General features: G+C 37.8%; 2 protein-coding genes across 2 annotated transcripts in view; one reads left to right on the forward strand and one right to left on the reverse strand.

Annotated features, from left to right (window-relative positions):
• The window catches only part of LOC132545973 (pro-neuregulin-2, membrane-bound isoform-like), a 58,365-nt gene extending 46,011 nt beyond the window's left edge, over positions 1–12,354 (forward strand). The window contains exons 5-9 of the mRNA XM_060209656.1: positions 184–292; positions 3,044–3,129; positions 9,403–9,505; positions 9,717–9,897; positions 11,458–12,354. Coding sequence (XP_060065639.1) covers positions 184–292; positions 3,044–3,129; positions 9,403–9,505; positions 9,717–9,897; positions 11,458–12,354 — 1,376 coding nt within the window. The remainder of the gene's footprint in view (positions 1–183; positions 293–3,043; positions 3,130–9,402; positions 9,506–9,716; positions 9,898–11,457) is intronic.
• Positions 12,355–21,233: 8,879 nt separating this feature from the next.
• LOC132545987 (galectin-3-like) lies at positions 21,234–24,902 on the reverse strand. The gene is made up of 3 exons (XM_060209674.1): positions 24,874–24,902; positions 22,501–22,713; positions 21,234–21,738 (listed from the first exon to the last, which is right to left on the reverse strand). Exons 2-3 carry the CDS (start codon positions 22,671–22,673, stop codon positions 21,621–21,623), a joined length of 291 nt encoding a protein of 96 aa, XP_060065657.1. The 5' UTR covers positions 22,674–22,713; positions 24,874–24,902; the 3' UTR covers positions 21,234–21,620.
• Between the last annotated feature and the right edge of the window lie 492 nt (positions 24,903–25,394).

A 25,394-nucleotide genomic window follows, 5' to 3' on the forward strand; every position in this document is an offset into this window, starting at 1 on the left:
TATATAATTTTCATCAATATTGGAAATAACTGGATGGTAGATGGCATGTTGCTGCCTGTATTTGGCATTATCATTTTGATGATACAGGTTTTGAATATTCCTCACAAGGAAATAAAGACATATCACAATCTCTCAATGATAGTAATTGTACTGTCTAATTTATTTTTTTAATGTGTGTTTCAGTGGTAAGCCATCCGCCAGCTTATGTACCATGTGGACCAGAGAAGGCTGGCTACTGTCTCAACGCCGGAGAGTGTCGTGTCATAGTATCCATGAACGTCACCAAGTGCCAGTAAGTGACAGACATGTCTGCAGTGTTCAACTTTCACCTTTCACCACCACAGAAGCACTATTTAAAATTTGATAGAAATTAATCTAAATCTTCAACTGATGGTGAAAAAAAAAACTGTAACTTTTAAATCACAAATAGTAACAGCACATGTTTCGTTAAATATACTTAACATTCTTGCGCAATATTGATGTTGAACATCAAAGATAAGATTAACTTTGTCAGAGTATATCTCTGGTAGGTGTTAATGTTTATTTCTGTGTACATATTGGCACCAACTCAAACACTTCTCTCAACAACCTCATCATTTATTGAATATGATCTAGTTTTACAAAAATTATTGAAAACATTACATCTAGTGCACATATCGATTTCAATCTAAAATTGTTTATGTTAACTTTGAAATTTTCAAATGTGGTATCCAATTTCATTGTAGTTGGCAAGACCATACCATGGTATATGGGAGGGAGAGGATGAGGATTGTAGTGATAGGGAGGGTAGCGATGGGGGAGGGGAATGGTGGGGGAGGGGGGGACTATTGATAGGGGAAGGGGAATTATGAGAGGGTAAAGTAGCAAGTGAGAGATAGTTAAAAGTACATAAAACAGGTGTTCCTGAAACAACAAATTTATGATCTAAAGCAGTCTAACGAGAAATAACTTGGCATACCAAGTTCATTTTAATTAATTGTAACTTATTTGTAACACTGTTTGGATGGTTTTCACCTAAATGTTATCAGTTATTTTGTTAGTATTTTCTCTTAAAGAACGAAAAGATCAGAAGTTTTATTTTGTCCATTATTTTTTCCTTGTTTTACATTTCAAATAATCAGAAAAATGCACATCGTGTAACTATATTGTACATAACACTAAAAAGAATTTAGACCAATATGAGACAAAGTGTTCACCATTACCCACAATAATCAAATAGAAGGTAACATTTATCATATAATGTAGTATTTGCTAGGTGTACAAACACTATGCTATTCTGTGGTGGTGAAGGGTTCCAGAGAGCCTTTGACTCTCAGGCTTGTGGTACCCTCTCTTATAGAGAGCATGCAGGATGAACATATTTGTCATTTCTTCATATTTTTCTGGTATTTTTGTTGACAATTTTAATTTTTATTCTTTAAATTTCTAGCAAAATATACTGACAAGAATTCCACAGAATTATAGTCTAAGTTACTGTTTTCAGCTGATGCTGATAGAAAGCTTACCTAATATCAAATGATTAAGTGACTCAAACCCCACATACAGTAATCTGTATATAGCTGGTAACTTTCTAACATAACTAATTACCTGTTTCATTGGAAATCTCAAGTCATAGGTATGTGGGTGTGTCCTGTTGAAATTTCATGCAGTGTGTATATATAAAGTATTGTGTTTTATTGTCATGTTGTAGATAGATGTGTGGGTATGTCCACTGAAAATTTTGTGTTGATATGCCCTGAAAACATTTATCACATCTTGTGTATTTATGTTGTTAGTGACTAGGATTGTGATTGAAGTTGAAAACAAAATTCAAAGCCCGTTTGAAGTGATATTTTAAGATATAAACGTTAAATATAGATCTGTCAACAACTATGACATAGTTCGAATGACAATGAGAAGAAAAGGGAAAATATGAGATGTAAATTGTTGATTAGATGAAACATGGGCTGAATTTTAATTACTTGTTATGTGACATTTATACAAACAGCCAGGATTGTTTAGACCTGAGAATACTTTGGTCCTAGAGACGTACAAAAGTAAAGTACAGGTATCGAACCTGACAATCACCATGTACTCTATACTGCATTGGTGGGATGAATAAGGGATCTTAGTGAAACAAAACAATAGCTGACTAGAACATAAATCATGATGTTTCAGTTACCCCAGGGGGTCGTCATACTTTTAAATGTACTGTCTGTATAATGTACAGGTTATAAAGGCATTGTCAATTTGGAATTGTAAAATTCTTAATGATATACAAAAACAATACAAGCCTAATATTTGGTAAATAATGAAGAAATAGTGAATGAGAAACGTGATTTACAGTGTTAAGTGATAGGATATTGGCAGATGTTGTAGATAGCTTTAATACATAACATTAGAAATCAGCTTACTCATGCTTTTTAATTACCTTTAGGGGTTAGAAATGTAAACTCAAGACCACCTCAGTGGTGTCATAAAGAGTACATCATATTTTCATAATTAAAACAATGCTTTCTTTAAAGGTACAGGTAAGTATGTACATTGTTATGACATTGGGGGACTTTGGGTAAGTCCTGATAGAAACATAACCATTGCTTGTCCCATCACAGTTCCATAATACACTTGTATGATAAGAATTCCCATAATACAATTGTATGATAAGAATTCCCATGATACACTTGTATGATAAGAATTCCCATAATACACTTGTATGATAAGAATTCCCATAATACACTTGTATGATAAGAATTCCCATAATACACTTGTATGATAAGAATTCCCATAATACACTTGTATGATAAGAATTCCCATAATACACTTGTATGATAAGAATTCCCATAATACACTTGTATGATAAGAATTCCCATAATACACTTGTATGATAAAAATTTGCAAAGTACAACTTTGGATTAACTGTTATCTGCATATTGATCTGTCCTGAACTTATTCAAACTTGAAATAATTGAATGATGAGTGTGAAATACTGTGATTGGTAGGCAGTGGTTTGATGGTAGGTAGAGTATATGACAATGCTAACTGGGGTGATGGTGTATTTGTTTAGCTGCAGAGATTCCTATCGTGGCGCGCGGTGTGAAGAGCGCATCCAACAACTGTCGGATCTGCCTGATCTGCCCAGTGTACAGAGAGGTAGGGAAGGATCCCTGTCAATGTTCATGTCTGCATTCAAGTTCAATCAGCCTGCACTCACAGCATGTTATATCAGGCTCTACAGTGTTGAAACAGAAACAAAAGATTAAAACAATCATCCATTATAGAAACCATAAGAAAGTGTCAGGTTCACATGACATTCAGAAATTGTTTCACAAATAGGCTTGATAGGAAATTCTTTGTTTTTGGGATATATTCGAAGGAAGTTTTTAAGCAAGATTGCATGCTTAATATTTTCAAACCAGTTCAAGAAGAATAAAAATAACAAGTTCATTGATGAAATTTGTACTTTCAAAATGAAGATATTTTGAGTTATTCCTGTGGTATAAGATATTGTATTGCCAGTATTGATTTTTAATTGTTAATGCATGACATTCAATAAAAGTGTTAAGAGATCAAGTTCATGATGCATGAAATGATGAAATTTGAAATTCCATTGATATTGGAGATGTTAAAGCAGATTTTATACATGACATTTGACAACCAAGCATGCCAAGTTTTGCACCAACTATATTATTCATGGCCTCACATATCAATCAGGTAGCAACGTGGAGTATTTTTGGTTCCTATTTTGTTTTTTGACAAAATAATGGAGAGAAAAGCATGACATGATACGTTTTATTCAGAAAACAATACTAATAAAGTTAACAACCAAATTTATTTTTATTTTTTTTATTTTTTAATAGTTGTTTATTTAATAGCTGTTCTTTGAAATATCCACAAATAAATTGTTGATTAGAGCATGGAGAAGCTAGGTAGGATTGATTTGGAACAAATGATTGTACAGCCTACAATAGAGCATGCTTTGGGAGTATATTGGATTGAACTTGAATGCCACATTTTATGACTGCCAGAGGAATGGACCCACCTACAGTCTGGTCAAGGCTACTAAACTCTGCTAACAAAACCCTGCACGTTTTCCTACACAGCACTCTTCCAACAATCCATCAAGTCCGAGTCACCCTTAATGTCTCTCAAGGTCACTTTTTTGTCAGAGTGGAGCAAAATATAATTCACAGAATGTCTGATTACGATAATTTGTGACCTAGAGTGTGACTTTGACCTGGACTTGTTGGAACCAGTGCTGTGATTGGTCTGCTTGCAATCCTGCTGAGATGCCTGCACACAAGTCATCCAGTTGTTTCTTTGTATATATGCCTTCTGTGATTGGTTTAAACTCATGTCTTTCCTTTCTATCGGTTGCCTCTGCTAGGTGTCCACAAACACATCAGGGGACTCGGTGCCAGTACAGAAGCCCATTTGTATATCCATATATCGAGGGTAGGTATCAGTGGAGAATTTACCATATTGTCTCATGTTGTCATAGCCACACCCATGTAGCAGACAACTCAGAGTAAAAGTGATAAGATGAGACTAAAGGATTATATGAAATATGGCTATAAGTGTTATGAGGTTATAATGAAATCCCAGTGATATAGGGTTAATCCTGAAGAAGATGCCCCTAATTACAGATATCTGTAATTTGTATTGATAGCAGTTCATCTGGATATGTTACATTGTACTGAGCTTTTGCTAATAATTGGGTGTAGTTGTCATGCTGAGGGGACGTGGAATGGTTGGGTGGGTCATGTTTTACCGTAAAGTCATTTCTGTCAATGTTTTCTGTCACCTATTTCCTCATCACAATGTTTGTCATTGTCCTTATTACACCTGTTCATTGTGTAGGTATAATGGGGTGTCTTCTGCCAAATTACACAACCATTTGCTCTGGACCACAACCTCTTTCTCTTAGTCACACCCCCTTTGTTTGAGCCACGCCTTCCCTGTGTGCTGTGCGGGGAACTATATGTTGTAACTGCTTCCTAGACATTTTTTAGAAGCTGAATACATTTAATGGTGTCACGTAAAAAGAAGCTTTATTTGTTAGGAAAAATTAGGTGTGATGTTTACCGTGCAACTTACCTGCATCGACGACCAAAACAAGTGTAAAGTCAAAAATAGTAATATAAAGAAATTGATGTACCCATATTCCCAACGAAAGTACGAGTGTTTTTTTTGTTCTTGATTTACCATGAAAAGATCATGTACATGTGGATTTCAACCTATTGCTTACACAATGTATTACAAAGAAAGATCAGCGAAATGGTTTATTATTGTTGTGCTGCCAAGATAGCACAGGTGGTTTTCTTTTCTACAAGGATGTTACAGACTTTGGTGTTGTTTTAAATTACCTGCTAATTACAATGCAAATGTTAAGAATACCACCTGATAAACCCATGCAGGAGCAAGAAAAGAATGCTCTTGTTATATCATACTGCCTGTGGTAAAACCAGTTTTCATATAACATTGGTTGTTGATTTCTCTCTAAACATCCATCCTCATATTACCCTGTCTGTTGGTGTCTCCCCAGACACCCATCCTCATATGATCCTTGCTGTAGATGTCTCCTTAGACACCAATCCTCATATTACCCTGGCTGTTGGTGTCTTCCCAGACATCCATCCTCATATTACCCTGGCTGTTGGTGTCTCCCCAGACACACATCCTCAGATGACCCTTGCTGTAGATGTCTCCTTAGACACCAATCCTCGTACTGTGATGGGACTGTATATATATATTGTTCATCTGAACAATGGCTGTATGGTGAATACCAAAAGTTAACGACACATTTGATTCTTGTGACCTTTGAATCTTGGATAAGTGTGTATGGGTATTGTGTACCTCAGTTAAATGAAGAGCTGCTACATTAGAGAGGCATCCTTGCTAGAGTACCTCTAATCTGGATCTTATCTACATCTTTATTATCAGCCATTACTCACTGTATTTATCCCCCAAAAAATACTGCTTATGATAGCAGTCTTATTTATAACTTGCGTGAAGAGGAAAATGTGCAACTTACTCTAATCTTTATGGCATATTTTTTAAAAAGCAGTGATTGCTTAAAGGTTAAGGATATAAATACTTGCTCTCGTGTAATTTGACATCCCCGATCCTGTCATTATCATCCTGTTGGATAGCAGACTGCTAAATTTGTCGTCCTGGAATCAAGTGGCCAATTTTTGTGATGAAGACTAGGGAAACACTTGAGCCGTTACTACCAGTAATCAATGCTGACAGGTTGTATCCACGGACTCTCTTGGGATACACCTCTCTTCAAATTGGATAAAATCCTATAGCAATATACAAACTGTACAGATAACTGGCTAGCAAGCTGTGTGTAATTGTTTTTTCTCTAGGGCCCTGATTCAATAGAACTGTATTTATTAAGAAAGCTATCATACACCACTCCTACTCCAGAATTGTCAATGCTATATAAGTGAACATTGTCTCCTTTTTGCTGCCAATTGGTAAATGTTTTTTCAAGCATCTTTGAATTCTAAGATATTGTCCATTTTAAAGAAATAATTCCATAGTACTGTTGAAATGGTGGTATTGAAATTACATGTCAGTTTCATTACTCGCCCAAAAACCCTTTTCCAATAGATATTGGTCCTCGATTATGCAGCTCTTAAAACACCAACCTTGTTTAAAGATGTATATCACATCTTGATGTTTACACATGTATCAATTATTTCCTGATGTGCTGGACTACACTGTAGGCTTGAGTGCACTGTCTACCTCATTGGCCACATAAAAACATTGCAAGCTGCCAAACAACATTTCTTTGAAAACAATTAGCATAAAATCTGGAATGTTGGACCCTCCAAATGATATTTACACAGAAAACATAGCACTATTACAGAATGGCCTGTGTAGAATGTTCCTATAATGTTTTGTCTTTGGTGCAGCCCAGCTGCTGCTGTCAGTTTAGAGCTTATTATTTCTCTATCTGTTGTAAGTTGTTTTGGCTGCTAGAAGATGAACTGTTTGGGATGATAACCATCATCTTAAATATAGTTAATTGGCTATGAATTAAGGTCAGCACATAGTTGCACTGATACAAGGAACCCAAGCTGTATATAAAGGGAGATAACTCCTCTTTGAAACTTATTTTGAGGACTAAAATCAGGTTTTAGTAAGAATCATTGTTCTTTAGACAAATTACCTTGTGTGTCAGCTGATTGATCAGTATGCTGAGATACTGTCAACATGTCAGACTCCAGAACTCTTCAAGTACACAGATAGTGGTCTTGGTCAACATCACCATATGGCTGTTTCCTTGTTGTCTGGAACTCCATGGACTCGGCCTGCGACTAAATTCACAGTTTATGAATGTTTATTGGTATCAGGAGGGTCAGTCAGTTAGCGTGATGTTTAATCATAGGTAGCCATAGCCAAGAGAAATAAAACGTTACATGTGTTTGTCGAGGAAAGGAGTGGGCACACGGATTTAGGAACCTGCTGACAGCTGGTGAATATTAGTTATAGAAATGAGAAGTGGCTGATATGATTAAATCACTTTCCTTGAATAAAGAATATTTGATTTGTTCTGATATTTTATCTGATTTAATTTCCCAAATAAAGAAAGGTGTCATAAGAGCAACTAGTATGTTAGCTAATGTGAGGAGATACACTATCCTTTTCTTTGTTATAGAATCAGTTAAGCAGAATAAAACTATATACAGATGATGATGTACCGAGGACATTGGTTATGGTTGGTTAAATGCAAGTAAACATCTGAAAAAATGTAATTTTTCCAGCTTGTTAATGCATACTACCACACATCTCACATGAAATTATCCGTTGATAGAGACTAAAATAATATCAGAGGTGAAAATCACTCATCATTAAACAGATTTACTTACTAGTAGAACATAAATCCTGTATTCATTATATATAATGTACAAACCTGCTGACTGCTAGAGTGAAATCTCTCATAGCCAACGCCATGAAAACCTGCTGACTTGTAGAGAGAAATCTCATAGCCAACGCCATGAAAACCTGCTGACTTGTAGAGAGAAATCTCATAGCCAACGCTTTGAAAACCTGCTGACTTGTAGAGAGAAATCTCTCATAGCCACAGTCACACAAACCTGTTGACTTATAGAGAGTTACTATGTTGTTGTCATCATCACACAAATCTGCTGACTCAGATGGGGAGGAAATCTCTTGCTGTCACTATCAAACCTGCTGACTGATAGAGAGAAAATCTCTCATAGTCACAGTCACACAAACCTGCTGACTTCAGGTCTTCATCATTCTTCATACTTACAGGAAGAACCTGGCTTTGTGAATGACTTAGACGTTTTTTCGTTATTTTTGTTTTGTTTTGTGTTTTGCTTTAGGGTAAAAGGGTCTTTGACTAGAGAGGTGTATGTTTTTTTCCACACACTAACAGTGTTGTAGACATTTTGTATTTAGTACACTGGATTTTTACACATTAGTGTTAACTAAGCTCCTAGACATTTGATAAATGATCACCTCTGCTGCTATATTGTCAGTACCGGGTATTCTCATCTGAGTTCAGTCATCATCATTATTTATCAAGGGAGGAACCACAATGTTCAAACAGCATTGTGGATGGGAAAACCATTATGTCAACATGAAGGGGAATTCTGTATTGTGTACTAAATATAGGGAGGAGGAGAAACATTATGTTTACTAGATATAGAAAGGAGGAGAAACATTATGTTTACTAGAGATAGGGTGGGGGGTGGGGTGGAACTACAAAGAGTATCAGTCAAAATGAGTGTGAAGATTTTCTATAGTTGCTGGCTTCCTTGTACAAGAATATCAAATTCTCCATTTATGTTGTCATCAGTTATTCATCAAAATACAGTAGGTCATCTAGATGCTTACAGATCTGTCTGCTTATATTATAACCAGATTTAAACTCTTATTAATTTGTTTCCATTTTGTTTTTTTTGTAAATTTATATTACATGTACTCATATATACACATATTGATTTTTGCTAGTAAACTCTTATTTTAGAATGACCAAGTAGATGAGGGAGATAATGTATAATAAAGGTAACATTTGTGGTGCAGTTACAACTGAAGGTAATGGGAAGAGGGGGAGTTAGTTACTAAAGAAGGGAGGTAACTTTGAAAGATAGGACCAATTGAAGGGAGGTAATTTATGAGGGATAGTTATACAACTTAAGGGAGGTAATGTGTGAGTTATAGTTATATAACTGCTGTCGGGAGGTAATCTTGAGGGATATTTACAACTCCTTCTACTGTAAAAAAAAAAACAACAATGTTTTGTTCTTTACCTACTTGTAACAGACTGGGATACTGCTATATGAGAAGGGGGAAATAACTCAAATAGAACTGAAAATGTTAATATGTGTATTACAACATAGTTGGTTGTGGGAGATGTTTTATTTTGTGGTCCTATCTTTTTTACAGACCCTGAGGCACATGAGAAGGACCGGACCATAACCATTATAGGAATTGTGATTGGCATATTGATTTTTGTATGCATTTGTATTGCTTCCTACTTCCTGGCTAAGTAAGTACTCGTATGATGTTCGTATCAAACTTTCATAATTAACATTGAAGTCTCGTCTTTACTTTTTGACAGTAATTGTTCTAAATATAGGCAAAATATTCTCACATTATATGTACATCTGTGTGTATAAAACATAATAGGTGTATTTAAAGTTCTACTCTGATACATAAAAGTTAGAAAAGACATTGTAATGTGTCTTGTTTGAATTTAGGAAGCGGAGAGAACAGTTTCTTCAACGCCAGGAAGAAAAGAAGCGCAAAAACAGCAAGTTAGATAGTCAGGTATACATTCCCCCTAGTTACCGCCTCCTTAACTCGATGGACGATGTAGATGGAGGAACCGCACCCAAGATCAAAACCCTGCCACCAGCTCTGACAGAACACATACATAAGGTGGGAGCCTGATCAGTGACATGTTTATAAGGAATATATTTGGATGTTAAGAATGATATTTAATTCTTTGTGTTGTCTTCTCTAGATACTTTGTAAGTACTATTTATACCCCCACTTGATTAGTTTTGCTGGACATATATAAAGTTTAAAGGATCAAAGGTCAACCTTTTCAAATTAAATCCATAACACAAACTAATCTTGTATCCTTCGCTACTGTTATATCCCTGACATTAAACTACTGTGATATCCCTGACATTAAACTACTGTTATATCCCTGACATTAAACTACTGTTATATCCCTGACATTAAACTACTGTTATATCCCTGACATTAAACTACTGTTATATCCCTGACATTAAACTACTGTTATATCCCTGACATTAAACTACTGTTATATCCCTGACATTAAACTACTGTGATATCCCTGACATTAAACTACTGTTATATCCCTGACATTAAACTACTGTTATATCCCTGACATTAAACTACTGTGATATCCCTGACATTAAACTACTGTTATATCCCTGACATTAAACTACTGTTATATCCCTGACATTAAACTACTGTGATATCCCTGACATTAAACCTACTGTGATATCCCTGACATTAAACTACTGTGATATCCCTGACATTAAACTACTGTCATATCCCTGACATTAAACTACTGTGATATCCCTGGCATTAAACTACTGTGATATCCCTGACATTAAACTACTGTGATATCCCTGACATTAAACTACTGTGATATCCCTGACATTAAACTACTGTGATATCCCTGACATTAAACTACTGTTATATCCCTGACATTAAACTACTGTGATATCCCTGACATTAAACAACTGTGATATCCCTGACATTAAACCTATTGTTATATCACTGACATTAAACTACTGTGATATCCCTGACATTAAACCTACTGTGATATCCCTGACATTAAACTACTGTGATATCCCTGACATTAAACTACTGTTATATCCCTGACATTAAACTACTGTTATATCCCTGACATTAAACTACTGTGATATCCCTTACATTAAACCTACTGTTATATCCCTGACATTGAACTACTGTGATATCCCTGATATTAAACTACTGTGATATCCCTGACATTAAACTACTGTTATATCTCTGACATTAAACTACTGTGATATCCCTGGCATTAAACCTACTGTTATATCCCTGACATTAAACTACTGTGATATCCCTGACATTAAACCTACTGTTATATCCCTGACATTAAACTACTGTTTTATCCCTGACATTAAACTACTGTGATATCCCTGACATTAAACTACTGTGATATCCCTGACATTAAACCTACTGTTATATCCCTGACATTAAACTACTGTGATATCCCTGACATTAAACCTACTGTGATATCCCTGATATTAGACTACTGTCATATCCCTGTTATATCCCTGACATTAGACTGTTTTTATATCCCTGACATGGAATTTTTGTTATATTCCCAGCTTCAAAAACCATGAAACTGCTGTTTTATCCATTACATAAAACTATCACTTGTGTGCTGTTATCATCTAGCTGTTTTATGCATTTTAGGAAACTCAAACAGATGAGACAAGCTTCATGCCTGTCAACCCTAACACTAACATGAGGATCTACAGTAATCCACTCAACAGACTCCCACAACATAACTCCCCCTCCCAGGCAAACTCACGTAACCGACTCTCAGCAGTGTCTGTAGGTGGGAAACATCCTAACAACCGTGCCTCCACAGGTCCTGGGAATCCTAATTCACCCCGGTCATCTCGCAGTCAGAGTATCCCACAGGATGCCAAACCTGGAACATCCAAAGAGGCCAAACCCAAGGACAAATTTGACCCTCCTCCCCCATATAATGGATGTTCACCTACTGCTATACCAGTGTTACGCATGGACTCTGTCGGCGGGGCCAGTAGTGAGGAAGAGGACCCTCAAAATACAGAAGCTTTGATCCCACTTCATATCAGTGAGGGTGAGGATGATCGTTCATTAAATAGCCCTATCTATGGGAGTACTCCTTTTCCCCATGAGAAAAAGCTCTTCAACAGTCATGGAAAGGCTGCCTCTTCTCGACAGATGGATACCAAGGCTGAGATACCTATTTATGTCAATGCCAATGGTGTTGGGTCACAGTCCTCCCTGACCTCTAGTGATTCTTCAACAACTGGTAGTGCTGACAGTGAGGTTAGCGCTGTTTATAATTATCCCATATATAATTCCCAAACCAAAGACTATCCCGACAGCATTTCCTGGAATGAACGAGGCTCCCCAGAGCATGTCATTGCTGACAAGGATTGCCCAATACTGCCTGGTAAAAAGCCACAAATAGACTATGTAGATAAATCATACCTGCCTCCCAAAAAGTTGCCAAGGGCTGGCTATCATGATATGCATCTAGATAAAAAGAATAAGATGCGCAATGTGGTTGTTAGTGAGCCGTCTGTGCCAGTCTGACAGTGATCACACAAACATTCAGAATTGAACCATGTACAAGTTCACTATGACACCAGTATGAGAGCAGAACTGTGTGATATCTCAAGTCTGAGGCCAAAGACTGTTTACCCCAGGTATGATCAGAGGGCCGAAAACATGTTCAAGACACCACCAGTCTGAGAGTATAAACAACATGTTTGTTGCAGGCAAGATCTTCAGCGGAGATCTTCGGACGTAAACTACACTTTGGTCAGCTATAGAATAAGTGCAGGACCATACATGATTATAAAATGCTCTGGCCAGAGAGAGGTCATCAGTACTACAAAAGTACATGTCCAGAACACTCAATATTTACAAAGCATTTTTCATAAAGATTTTGATCTTGCTTGCATTTCAAAGAAAAATGAAATTTTTCTTTCTTTTTTTCGAACACATTGGCTGTGTATTGTCCATATTTAACAAGGAGAGGTAACTAGATTTGTTTTTAGGCTGACTTGTGATGTAAAATAGTTTATGCAGAAGTATCTGTATATATGTAATCATTGTACGGTTAATATGATAATATGCAGTGAACAAATTTCTTCATTCCATGCATTTATGTGATTCAACATAAAATGATTTTTCTCACAACACGCTTTTCCTATCAGTCCACACTAAAATACTGATGTCTTTATTTCAATTTCGATGTTTTATTTTCCTCCGATAATCTAGTAATAAATTATGTACAGGCATAATAATTATAAATGATGTACCAAAGGAATCAATGTAATAAATATTCAAGAATTCATAAATTCAACTATTTAGAATATATTATGTTGTAGTTAAAGCTTAACCTTATCTAAAATCTGACTTCAAATACTAAAGAAGCATTTATTGTTACAGCTAGTCTGGTGCACCTAGCCTAGAGGTTGTCCCATTGATAGCAAGCCTAGTGCATCTAGTCTACAAGTTGTCACATTAATAGCAAGCCTGGTGCACCTAGCCTAGAGGTTGTCACATGAATAGTTATCCTGGTGCACCTAGCCTAGAGGTTGTCACATGAATAGCTAGCCTGGTGCACCTAGCCTAAAGGTTGTCACAAGAATAGCTAGCTTGGTGCTCCTGGTGCATCTAGCCTAGAGGTTGTCACATGAACAGCTAGCCTGGTGCACCTAGCCTAGAGGTTGTCACATGAACAGCTAGCCTGGTGCACCTAGCCTAGAGGTTGTCACATGAACAGCTAGCCTGGTGCATCTAGCCTAGAGGTTGTCACATGAACAGCTAGCCTGGTGCATCTAGCCTAGAGGTTGTCACATGAATAGCTAGAGCCTGGTGCACCTAGCCTAGAGATTGTCACATGAACAGCTAGTCTTGTGCACCTAGCCTAGATGTTGTCACATGAACAGCTAGTCTTGTGCACCTAGCCTAGATGTTGTCACATGAACAGCTAGCCTGATGCACCTAGTCTAGATGTTGTCACATGAACAGTTAGCCTGGTGTACCTAGCCTAGAGGTTGTCACATGAACAGCTAGTCTGATGCACCTAGCCTAGATGTTGTCACATGAACAGCTAGTCTGGTGCACCTAGCCTAGAGGTTGTCACATAAACAGCTAGCCTGGTGCACCTAGCCTAGAGTTTGTCACATGAACAGCTAGCCTGGTGTACCTAGCCTAGAGGTTGTCACATGAACAGCTAGCCTGGTGCACCTAGCCTAGAGGTTGTCACATGAACAGCTAGCCTGGTGAATCTAGCCTAGAAATTGTCACATGAACAGCTAGCCTGGTGTACCTGGCCTAGAGATTGTCACATGAACAGCTAGCCAGGTGTACCTAGCCTAGAGGTTGTCACATGAACAGCTAGCCTGGTGTACCTAGCCTAGAGGTTGTCACATGAACAGCTAGCCTGGTGCACCTAGCCTAGAGGTTGTCACATGAACAGCTAGCCTGGTCAATCTAGCCTAGAGGTTGTCACATGAACAGCTAGCCTGGTGCACCTAGCCTAGAGATTGTCACATGAACAGCTAGCCTGGTGCACCTAGCCTTGATGTTGTGTTACAGGTAACAAAGATGATATGTTACATGAACATCTAGTCCTACATGTTACAGTTATGAACCCTACATTGATTTGATTGTGAATCCTTTCAGCTGTTCAACAGAGAATGATTTAAAACCCTACACCTGTCTATCGCCTACATTTTGGTATAAATACACCTATAATGATAAATGATATCTGTGTGTAACTGTGAAACCTGTTGCTATGTAATAATGTTGTGCCATAGCCCAGTGGGGACCAAAGCTATATAATAGTGTTTACAAGATATTAAATGATAGTATCGTTTTCTGCTTTAGATGTCATAATAGGTGACCATTCTCTTTGGAACATTAAATGGCAAACATTCCTTCTCGGTCATGCATATGTATATAGTCCATCGTTACTATTTATTATGGATCTAAGTTTTGTATACTTTCATATTAACAGTGTATTTATAGACTGCATGCTGATTATCATTGTCTACTGTATTAATTTATAACATGGTGATTTAAAGTTACCAGCCGTTTTAATTACAATATTGCTGTAGTATCAGTTGCCATGCAATTTTATTGTTTATCTTTGTGATATATAAATGTTTACCTGTAAATTTTACCTGAGTATGTATGTTACTTATATTCTATATGTCTCGTCAGTCTTAGTTTCATTTAAAAAGGCAATTTATTCACGAACAATTGTTAATTAAATGTTTCCAAGTTCTAAATATTTCATTTATCATGAAGCATTTTCATCAGGTAAAGTCAGATCCTTGTTGAGCTGTTTTTACTTTGTTCTTACTATTTTTGTGCTGTGTTGAAGATGTCTGAGAGATCAGTATTATTTAACATTTGTTACTTTACAGTATCACTTTGCATTTTGATTACTGATATGTTTTTTTTTATTTGTTTTTTGTTGTTTTTTTATGCCATCAATGTGACATTGATGTATGTATTTACAAAAACATTTGGAATATTTTCAATTTAAATTAAATTCAAGAGATTAATATTAATAGTAATTTGAAAATATATTTCATTTTTTTTTAAATGTTATTCTAAATTATCTTTATGTAATGATTGATAGTCATGAATGACTAAAAATAAACTGAAAGAAGTGTTTATTTATATCTAGTACACTTTATTATCCTTTTACCTTTGTGTAGGTGTGTTAGAAGGCAATCAAGTGGTCAGTTATGGAGCCCTTGGTTTTAAGTGTTCATTGTGGTTTAATGTCATACAGTAAATAATTGAGGAATGTACCACCGCATATTATAATGATTTTGTGTCAGACATGCTTTATTACAAATGAATTGATACAGAAGAAATTATGGAAGCATGGACAATAAGCCAATGATTTAGAACAATATTGATCAGTTTGTTTCATTGATATGTACCTTTTCCTTCATATGTCAAATAATTTCCTTGAGACTGAAGGCAATGAAATGGAGTTGATTGTATGTGATAACAACATTAGGTGTATTGTACAATGTATATGTATTGTATACTGTAGATGTGCTGTACACTGTATGGTGCTGTGCTGTACATTGTATGGTGCTGTACACTGTATGGTGCTGTATACTGTATGGTGCTGTGCTGTACTGTACACTGTATGGTGTTGTACACTGTATGGTTCTGTTTACTGTATGGTGCTGTATACTGTATTATGCTGTGCTGTACACTGTATGGTGTTGTACACTGTATGGTGCTGTACACTGTATGGTGCTGTATACTGTATGGTGCTGTGCTGTACACTGTATGGTGCTGTATACTGTATGGTGCTGTATACTGTATGGTGCTGTACACTGTATGGTGCTGTATACTGTATGGTGCTGTGCTGTGCTGTACACTGTATGGTGCTGTATACTGTATGGTGCTGTGCTGTACTGTACACTGTATGGTGCTGTATACTGTATGGTGTTGTACACTGTATGGTGCTGTACACTGTATGGTGCTGTATACTGTATGGTGCTGTGCTGTACACTATATGGTGCTGTATACTGTATGGTGCTGTACACTGTATGAGTATTATACATTGTATGTATGTCATACAATGTATATGTACTTTAAAATGTAGTACACTCTATATATACTGTACATAAAGTGTGTGAAAACATTGCAGATATACTGAATATATACTTCGGGTGCAATGTACACTGTATCTGTACTGTACATAGTGTGTGAGTGTGTGTGCATACTTTGAAGGTATACTAAATATATTCAGCATATTTCAGTTGTATTGTACACTTTATGTGTACCATGCATAGTGCGTGTGTGCATACAACGCAGATATACTGAATATCTGATGTACAATTTGGATGTGTTGTACAATTTGTGTGTTATGTGCATGGTTTGTGTGCAACACACTACAAGTGCTCTAAATCTGATGTGTGTACTATGCCTTTCACAGGTACTGATAATTACAATGGTTGTTCATTATCATATTTTCTTTTATGCAAATGATGTATTATTACATTTGATGTGATGTTTAAATTGTTATTAATATAAAGTGAATGTTAAGTTATTTAGAATTCCTATGTTAAAGTGTGTCTAGATAAGAATTGATAGGGTCTCTCCCATTCTACCCTAGTAATGGACATCTTAGTGCTGTGTGGCTGTATTTCTACTACAACTGTACACTTCTACCCACAGGTAGGACAGATGGCTTTTCATTGCAGCTCCAAACAATGAAAGAGCATTCGATCAAATAAGTAACAGAAAATAACTGGCCTAATTTTTCTCTTCAAGAAATCCTTTTTTTATTCAATTATAGTTCCATTTTATGGCATAAATGTTTGACCCATATGTCTTAAAGAATGAAATATGTGTCCTTCCTGCTCACTGGGAATAAGGCCTGCCCAACACATGGAATCTATTGGACAAGTAATATGTGGTGCTATGAGAAAGTTGTATGAATGTTGAGAGTGATCCAGAACGAGTGATGGTACAATTTGTTCAGGGATGCAAAGTTTTAGCTGTATGAATAAAAATGTCAATGGTCCAGAGCTAAACAATTTGGAAATGGTTACAGGGATGGGACTGTCTGTAGGATATTGACTTTTACTTCAAAGTAACATAAGTCTTCAAAAAAATGGACACAACCTTAGGGATGAGTTTGGGACTCTCCAAGTGCGGATTGATCTAGCCATTCCAGTTCATTTCCATTGAAACCCATATCTGCAGCCAACTCTGTATCTAAAGTATTCATTTATTACCCAGTGTTCTCAAGTCTGGAAGGGATACATTTCTGTGCTTTGACTTCCTGAGAAGGGATGAGAGGGGCTTTACTTACCCAGACTTCGATGTAAGGGTTACATTTCCCATTTCTTACCCAGACTTCCTGTGTCAGGGTGACATTTCCCATTTCTTACCCAGATTTCCTGTGTCAGGGTGACATTTCCCATTTCTTACCCAGATTTCCTGTGTCAGGGTGACATTTCCCATTTCTTACCCAGACTTCCTGTGTCAGGGTGACATTTCCCATTTCCTACCCAGACTTCCTGTGTCAGGGTGACATTTCCCATTTCCTACCCAGACTTCCTGTGTCAGGGTGACATTTCCCATTTCTTACCCAGACTTCCTGTGTCAGGGTTATATTTCCCTTTTCTTACCCAGACTTCCTGTGTCAGGGTGACATTTCCCATTTCTTACCCAGACTTCCTGTGTCGGGGTTATATTTCCCATTTCTTACCCAGACTTCCTGTGTCAGGGTTACATTTCCCATTTCTTACCCAGACTTCCTGTGTCAAGGTTTCATTTCCATTTCTTACCCAGACTTCCTGTGTCAGGGTAACATTTCCCATATCTTACCCAGACTTCCTGTGTCAGGGTGACATTTCCCATTTCTTACCCAGACTTCCTGTGTCAGGGTTACATTTCCCATTTCTTACCCAGACTTCCTGTGTCAGGGTTACATTTCCCATATCTTACCCAGACTTCCTGTGTCAAGGTTTCCTTTCCCATATCTTACCCAGACTTCCTGTGTCAGGGTTACATTTCCCATTTCTTACCCAGACTTCCTGTGTCAGGGTGACATTTCCCATTTCTTACCCAGACTTCCTGTGTCAGGGTTACATTTCCCATATCTTACCCAGACTTCCTGTGTCAAGGTTTCCTTTGTCAGGGTGACATTTCTTACCCAGACTTCCTGTGTCAGGGTTACATTTCCCATATCTTACCCAGACTTCCTGTGTCAGGGTGACATTTCCCATTTCTTACCCAGACTTCCTGTGTCGGGGTTACATTTCCCATTTCTTACCCAGACTTCCTCTGTCAGGGTTACATTTCCCATATCTTACCCAGACTTCCTCTGTCAGGGTTACATTTCCCATTTCTTACCCAGACTTCCTGTGTCAGGGTTACATTTCCCATATCTTACCCAGACTTCCTGTGTCAAGGTTTCCTTTCCCATATCTTACCCAGACTTCCTGTGTCAGGGTTACATTTCCCATATCTTACCCAGACTTCCTGTGTCAGGGTGACATTTCCCATTTCTTACCCAGACTTCCTGTGTCAGGGTTACATTTCCCATATCTTACCCAGACTTCCTGTGTCAAGGTTTCCTTTCCCATATCTTACCCAGACTTCCTGTGTCAGGGTTACATTTCCCATATCTTACCCAGACTTCCTGTGTCAGGGTGACATTTCGCATATCTTACCCAGACTTCCTGTGTCAGGGTTACATTTCCCATATCTTACCCAGACTTCCTGTGTCAAGGTTACATTTCCCATATCTTACCCAGACTTCCTGTGTCAGGGTTACATTTCCCATATCTTACCCAGACTTCCTGTGTCGGGGTTACATTTCCCATTTCTTACCCAGACTTCCTCTGTCAGGGTTATCATCATTGATTACCAGTGTTTGTCCTGTTTTTCTGTTCCTTATATGTAGTTCACAGTTAGATCAGCATATAGATGTGTTGTATGTATTTTTATAATAAAAAATGTCAATAAACATTGCAAAACATTGACTAGTATGTGTTGTGTGTTGTATGGTCCCAAGTGAAAGTCAAACCTTACCTGATGGTACCATATTGCAGCAATCTGAAGAATTGAAGCTCTAGCCATCGTAAAGCCAGTCTCTTTACCCCTTAACTGGAATGATTTAACAGTGATTTTCACTAATCAACAAAGTAGTGATAAACAAAGCATGGTCGACAAACAACAGTCACACCCAAATAAACCATTGAACTGTTGATGTGGAAATTGGAGTTGGCCATCACATCCTTAGTAACAGAAGATAACTGGAACATATACGTGGATTTGACAAAATTTGGTTTAAAATAGAAAAAAATATATGTTATTTAAGTATTGAATTCCTTGTTCTATCAATTAGTATCCATGATGTTCATAAGCATAGCATATGACATTGGAATGCAAAGAGCACCAGAATCAGTCTCATTCTGATTAGAATAGGGGGCTTACCATATGAAAGTCTGATTATAGTGTGCAGAGGAGCCAAACGTAAAGAAAGGGTTGAACGACGACCGATTGCTGATGGAGGTGTGCAACGCAAAAACTGTCGACATTACTATTCATGGATGATGGAGTTGAAGTATCAGTATAAATGGTAGTATTTGTCTTCATATTCTTTGCAGATGAAATATTTCTTTTGGTGAGCTTCTCTGGGAACATATGGGCTCTGTGCCCCTGCGCAAATACACAATTGTGCAAAGGCTCTATCAATATTTGTGTCGATAAATTGAATAAATTTCGGAAAGACTTCGGGTGAGATATCATTTACAATGTTTCTGTTTTTTTAAGCTGATGTATCATGATTTAAGCAAGGTAAATGAAAGTTAGGTTGTAAGGTTTGATTCGTAACTTTGTTAACCTCAAATTTATATACCGCATTTTTTTTTATTTAAGCAACACATCGATGAAACAGATTTGATTTAATATTTCATAACGTTAAGTATCTCAACTTGCTATCACTGTGATGTACACAAAGTGTTCTGATTAGTCAAAGTTGTGAAATCTGTAGGAGTGAAATTTTATCAATTATATCAATAATTTCAAAATATGTCTCTTGATATCGTCTTCGCCATATATACCATACACGTAGTGTAGCTACAAAGAACACAATCGTAGACAACACGGTGGTTTTACTGGACCAAGTCTGTATTCAGTTCAATTTTATTCAAATTTATTGTAAGTCACCGCACATGTTCCAAGGTTCTGAAGGGCGTCATTGAACATGTTCCAAGGTTCTGAAGGGAGTCATTGCACATGTTCCAAGGTTCTGAAGGGAGTCATTGCACATATTCCAAGGTTCTGAAGGGAGTCATTGCGCATGTTCCAAGGTTCTAAAGGGCGTCCTTGCACATGTTCCAAGGTTCTGAAGGGAGTCACCGCACATATTGAAGGGTTCTGAAGGTAATCACCGCACATATTGCATGGTTCTTAAGGGAATTACCGCACATATTGCAGGGTTCTGAAGGGAATCACCGCACATGTTCCAAGGTTCTGAAGGAAATCACCGCACATGTTGCAGGGTTCTGAAGGTAATCACCGCACATATTGCATGGTTCTTAAGGGAATTACCGCACATATTGCAGGGTTCTGAAGGGAATCACCGCACATGTTGTAGGGTTCTGAAGGAAGTCACCGCACATATTGGATGGTTCTGAAGGGAGTCACCGCATATATTGCATGGTTCTTAAGGAAGTCACCGCACATATTGCAGGGTTCTGAAGGAAATCACCGCACATGTGGCAGGGTTCTGAAGGGAATCACCGCACATGTGGCAGGCTTCTTAAGGGAATTACCGCACATGTTGCAAGGTTCTGAAGGGAGTCACCGCACATGTTCTGCATATTCTCCTTTGCTCTGCCATTAATGTTAGGTACATGTAGTAAAATGAATGTAAACAAGTAAACACAACACTTCAAACTACTATATGTAGTTTCATTATTCGGTTTTATTAAAAAAAAAACAGTTAACAACATGAACAGTGTGTTATTTTCATAATATGTAAAAACAATGTGTACAACAGTCTTTAAAATGATACCGTATCGTTTTCAAGCTGGCGTCATTAGAATTTGACGTCAAACATTTTTTTTCTAAATTTTGATTTAAAATTTAAGGAGCAAAACATTTAGTGATTGCGTCAATGAAATATGTAAGTTATCCAATTGACTCGACCATCCTCCACTTCTCATTGAAGTGCCAGTCGTATTTGATTTGAGATAGCCAGTGAGTGCGTCTGTTATATCACAGCCAAAGCCAAACAAAACCTGACAGGTGATGCCGCAAATAGGAGGTTCACCAATAGTACGTTATCCTGTTCATGAATTGGCAAAGCAACAACACAATACTGCGCAACAACAGGCTAACAAGCAACAGTCTTCTGCAATCTCTTTATCGGCCTCTGCTTGGCGGCGTCCTCTGTCGTCATATACATAACTGTAACATAGTAGGGAAAGTCATTCAACATGGAGGACACTTTCTACAGCTCAGGGGACTTAGGAACTGGTTATGCCACGTCTAAAATGTCTGTTATCATATAGTTCTAATTCCGACCGAAGTAGTAGCTACAAACATGTATTAAATACCCAAGCATGTTTCGTTTCTCAAGAATAGTGTCATGTGATAAAATTTAGATAATATAGAGTAGAGCTAAACAATGAATTTGCATGCATCATACAGCTGTTTCGTCCTACTAGGGCTCGTCAGTGATGCAAATTCATACAGCTGTTTCGTCCTACTATGGCTCGTCAGTGATGCTACATCATACATCTGTTTCGTCCTACTAGGGATCGTCAGTGATGCTACATCATACATCTGTTTCGTCCTACTAGGGATCGTCAGTGATGGGCCTAAATGTGTCACTATTCGAGTGAATTGAAACCTAACATGTAGGTTACAACAAACCTCTGGTACCAATAACCCGCCAGTAGTGTTTACCACCTATATAACGACATGACTATGTCACGTCAATGAACGAAGGTAGAATAATAATGATAATAATAATTATAATAATGATGATAATAAACGCAAACAAGCATTCTTTACAAGGGCAAACAATGAAACAGTATTAAAACCATTTTCGCGTTTAAAATATCGTTTTTCTCGACACATGCATTTATATATCAAAGTCGTCATATCCGTTAACCTGTTACGACGAGAATAAGTCAGTTTTCTAGCTACATTTCCCATGTTACTTACACTGTTGCTGGCTGTTGGTAGACTGGACCTGGAGGTGGGTATTGACCCGCAGGGTATTGGCCTTGTGGGTACTGGCCCGGAGGGGGTGGTGGGTAGGCTCCTGCCGGCGGAGCGGGGTATCCAGATGTTGTACCGTACCCAGGCTGTTGTTGGTAGGTCTGTGGGTAGCTCATTCTGGTTGTTGTATTCCGTTCTAGGCGAAATGTATGCAACCTGCAATTAAACTAATCTTTAATATTTCAATTTCTACTCAAGTGGGACTCAATGAAACTACCAAATTAACCCTGTTTCATTTGTCCGTGATTTTTTTTACCAGATAAACATTGATCTGGACGTATGAATAAAAATTAATAATATTTATATTGATTATAAGCTTAATGAATAAACGACATTATGGTATTGTTTAGTAGACAAGATTTGTTTTCCATGTTTGGATATTTTTTGATACCTTGAAAATGTTGTCGTCTGCTACAATTTTTAACCTGCCACTGTCTGAAAGCGTCACCGAATGATTTTGATACAGAACGTCTTCATGACTACGTTTTTGGTGTCAGATACATAAGCTACTAGGAAAGGTCGCACGACACCACATTTGACTTAAGCTTGTAGATAAACTGATAAATAGTCATACAACGATCGACTATGGTACCTGGTACATTTACCAAGCTGTCAAAGAGACCAGGTACATCACGCTTGACGTATAATCCTGGGCTGTCAAACAGTCTGAGGTACATCACGCTTGACGTATAATCCTGGGCTGTCAAACAGTCCGAGGAAAATCACATTGACGTATAATCCTGGGCTGTCAAACAGTCTGAGGTACATCACGCTTGACGTATAATCCTGGGCTGTCAAACAGTCTGAGGTACATCACGCTTGACGTATAATCCTGGGCTGTCAAACAGTCTGAGGTACATCACGCTTGACGTATAATCCTGGGCTGTCAAACAGTCCGAGGAAAATCACATTGACGTATAATCCTGGGCTGTCAAACAGTCTGAGGAACATCACATTTGACGTGTAATCCTGAGCTGTCAAACAGTCCGAGGAAAATCACATTGACGTTTAATCCTGGGCTGTCAAACAGTCTGAGGTACATCACGCTTGACGTATAATCCTGGGCTGTCAAACAGTCCGAGGAAAATCACATTGACGTTTAATCCTGGGCTGTCAAACAGTCTGAGGAACATCACATTTGACGAGTAATCCTGAGGTGTCAAAGAGACCAGGTACATCACGCTTGACGTATAATCCTGGGCTGTCAAAGAGACCAGGTACATCACGCTAGACGTGTAATCCTCAGCTGTCAAACAGTCTGAGGTACATCACGCTTGACGTATAATCCTGGGCTGTCAAACAGTCCGAGGAAAATCACATTGACGTATAATCCTGGACTGTCAAACAGTCTGAGGTACATCACGCTTGACTATAATCCTGGGCTGTCAAACAGTCCGAGGAAAATCACATTGACGTATAATCCTGGGCTGTCAAACAGTCCGAGGAAAATCACATTGACGTATAATCATGGGCTGTCTGAGGAACATCACATTTGACGTGTAATCCTGAGGTGTCAAAGAGACCAGGTACATCACGCTTGACGTATAATCCTGGGCTGTCAAAGAGACCAGGTACATCACGCTAGACGTGTAATCCTCGGCTGTCAAACAGTCCGAGGAACATTGTATCTAACGTATAATCCTGGGCTGTCAAACAGTCCGAAGAACATCACATCTTACGTATAATTCTGGGCTGTCAAACAGTCCGAAGAACATCACATCTTACGTATAATTCTGGGCTGTCAAACAGTTCGGGGAACATCACATCTTACGTATAATTCTGGGCTGTCAAACAGTCTAAGGAACTCTACTATCTGACGTATAATTCTGGGCTGTCAGACAGCCCGGGATATAACACAGAGTTACAATAAAGGCTGTCAACAGCCTGAAGTACAATATTGACACTGTCAAAAAGCCCACGGCACACCACAAAAACACGATTCTGGTTGTTAAACTGACCGAGGTAAGGTACAGAAATAATAAGTATAATTTTGACTGTCAAACAGGCAAGGCTACCCCACACAGATATTACAGGTTATCAAACTGACCGAAGTACACAACAGAATACAAAAATGGTATGTAAAACAGCAAAATACAGACTGTCCGATCTGAATGTCGTGCCAGACGCGCGGGTACTGACCCTCCTATTAGCTGAGATAGGTCCTACACTACAGTGACAACATGTTACAATATACACTACAGGCTTACTCCTAATAGATTATAAAATATTGATATCGTTTCATTAATTATGTTAGACATATCCATGTACTTACAATATCTATTAGTTTGTTTATGTGACATCAAACTTAAATCTTACCTTAATGTTTTGTTTGTATTCTCATTAAACCTTCACTGTATGAATGTGTGTACTTCTATTTATAGTCACTCATGTGACAGCAACTTATGATACAAAGTCTCATGACCCTATCCGGAAGTAACAGATAAAAATGAGCATTGTGTATTCTAGGCCACATCGTTCACTAACAATAACATTGGTTTAAAAAATACATACATCGGCAATGAATGGACAGTATTGTCACTATACGGACTTAAAATGGATAGCATGGGTTAAATTTCCAATATATGTACATATATAGTTTGTTTTAATAGTTTACAAGTATATCACGTTTACGTTGATATATAAAACGTACTGTACTGTGTGTTACAGTGACATCAACGTAACATAAAAATGATTGTAATGTGCAATGTCATCTACAGCTTGTAATATATATGTGTAGTGAGTGTCCGGAATGACACAGCTCAATATTTTACACAAGAAAAATCAAATGATAACAGAGATAGTTCCGGAACACAAGGTCACCGTGCGCCGTCTGTGAA

The sequence above is a fragment of the Ylistrum balloti genome, unplaced genomic scaffold, assembly GCF_031769215.1.
Source record: "Ylistrum balloti isolate Yb309-2 unplaced genomic scaffold, AGI_CSIRO_Ybal_v1 Utg369870, whole genome shotgun sequence".
In the NCBI taxonomy this organism is placed as follows: Eukaryota; Metazoa; Mollusca; class Bivalvia; order Pectinida; family Pectinidae; genus Ylistrum; species Ylistrum balloti.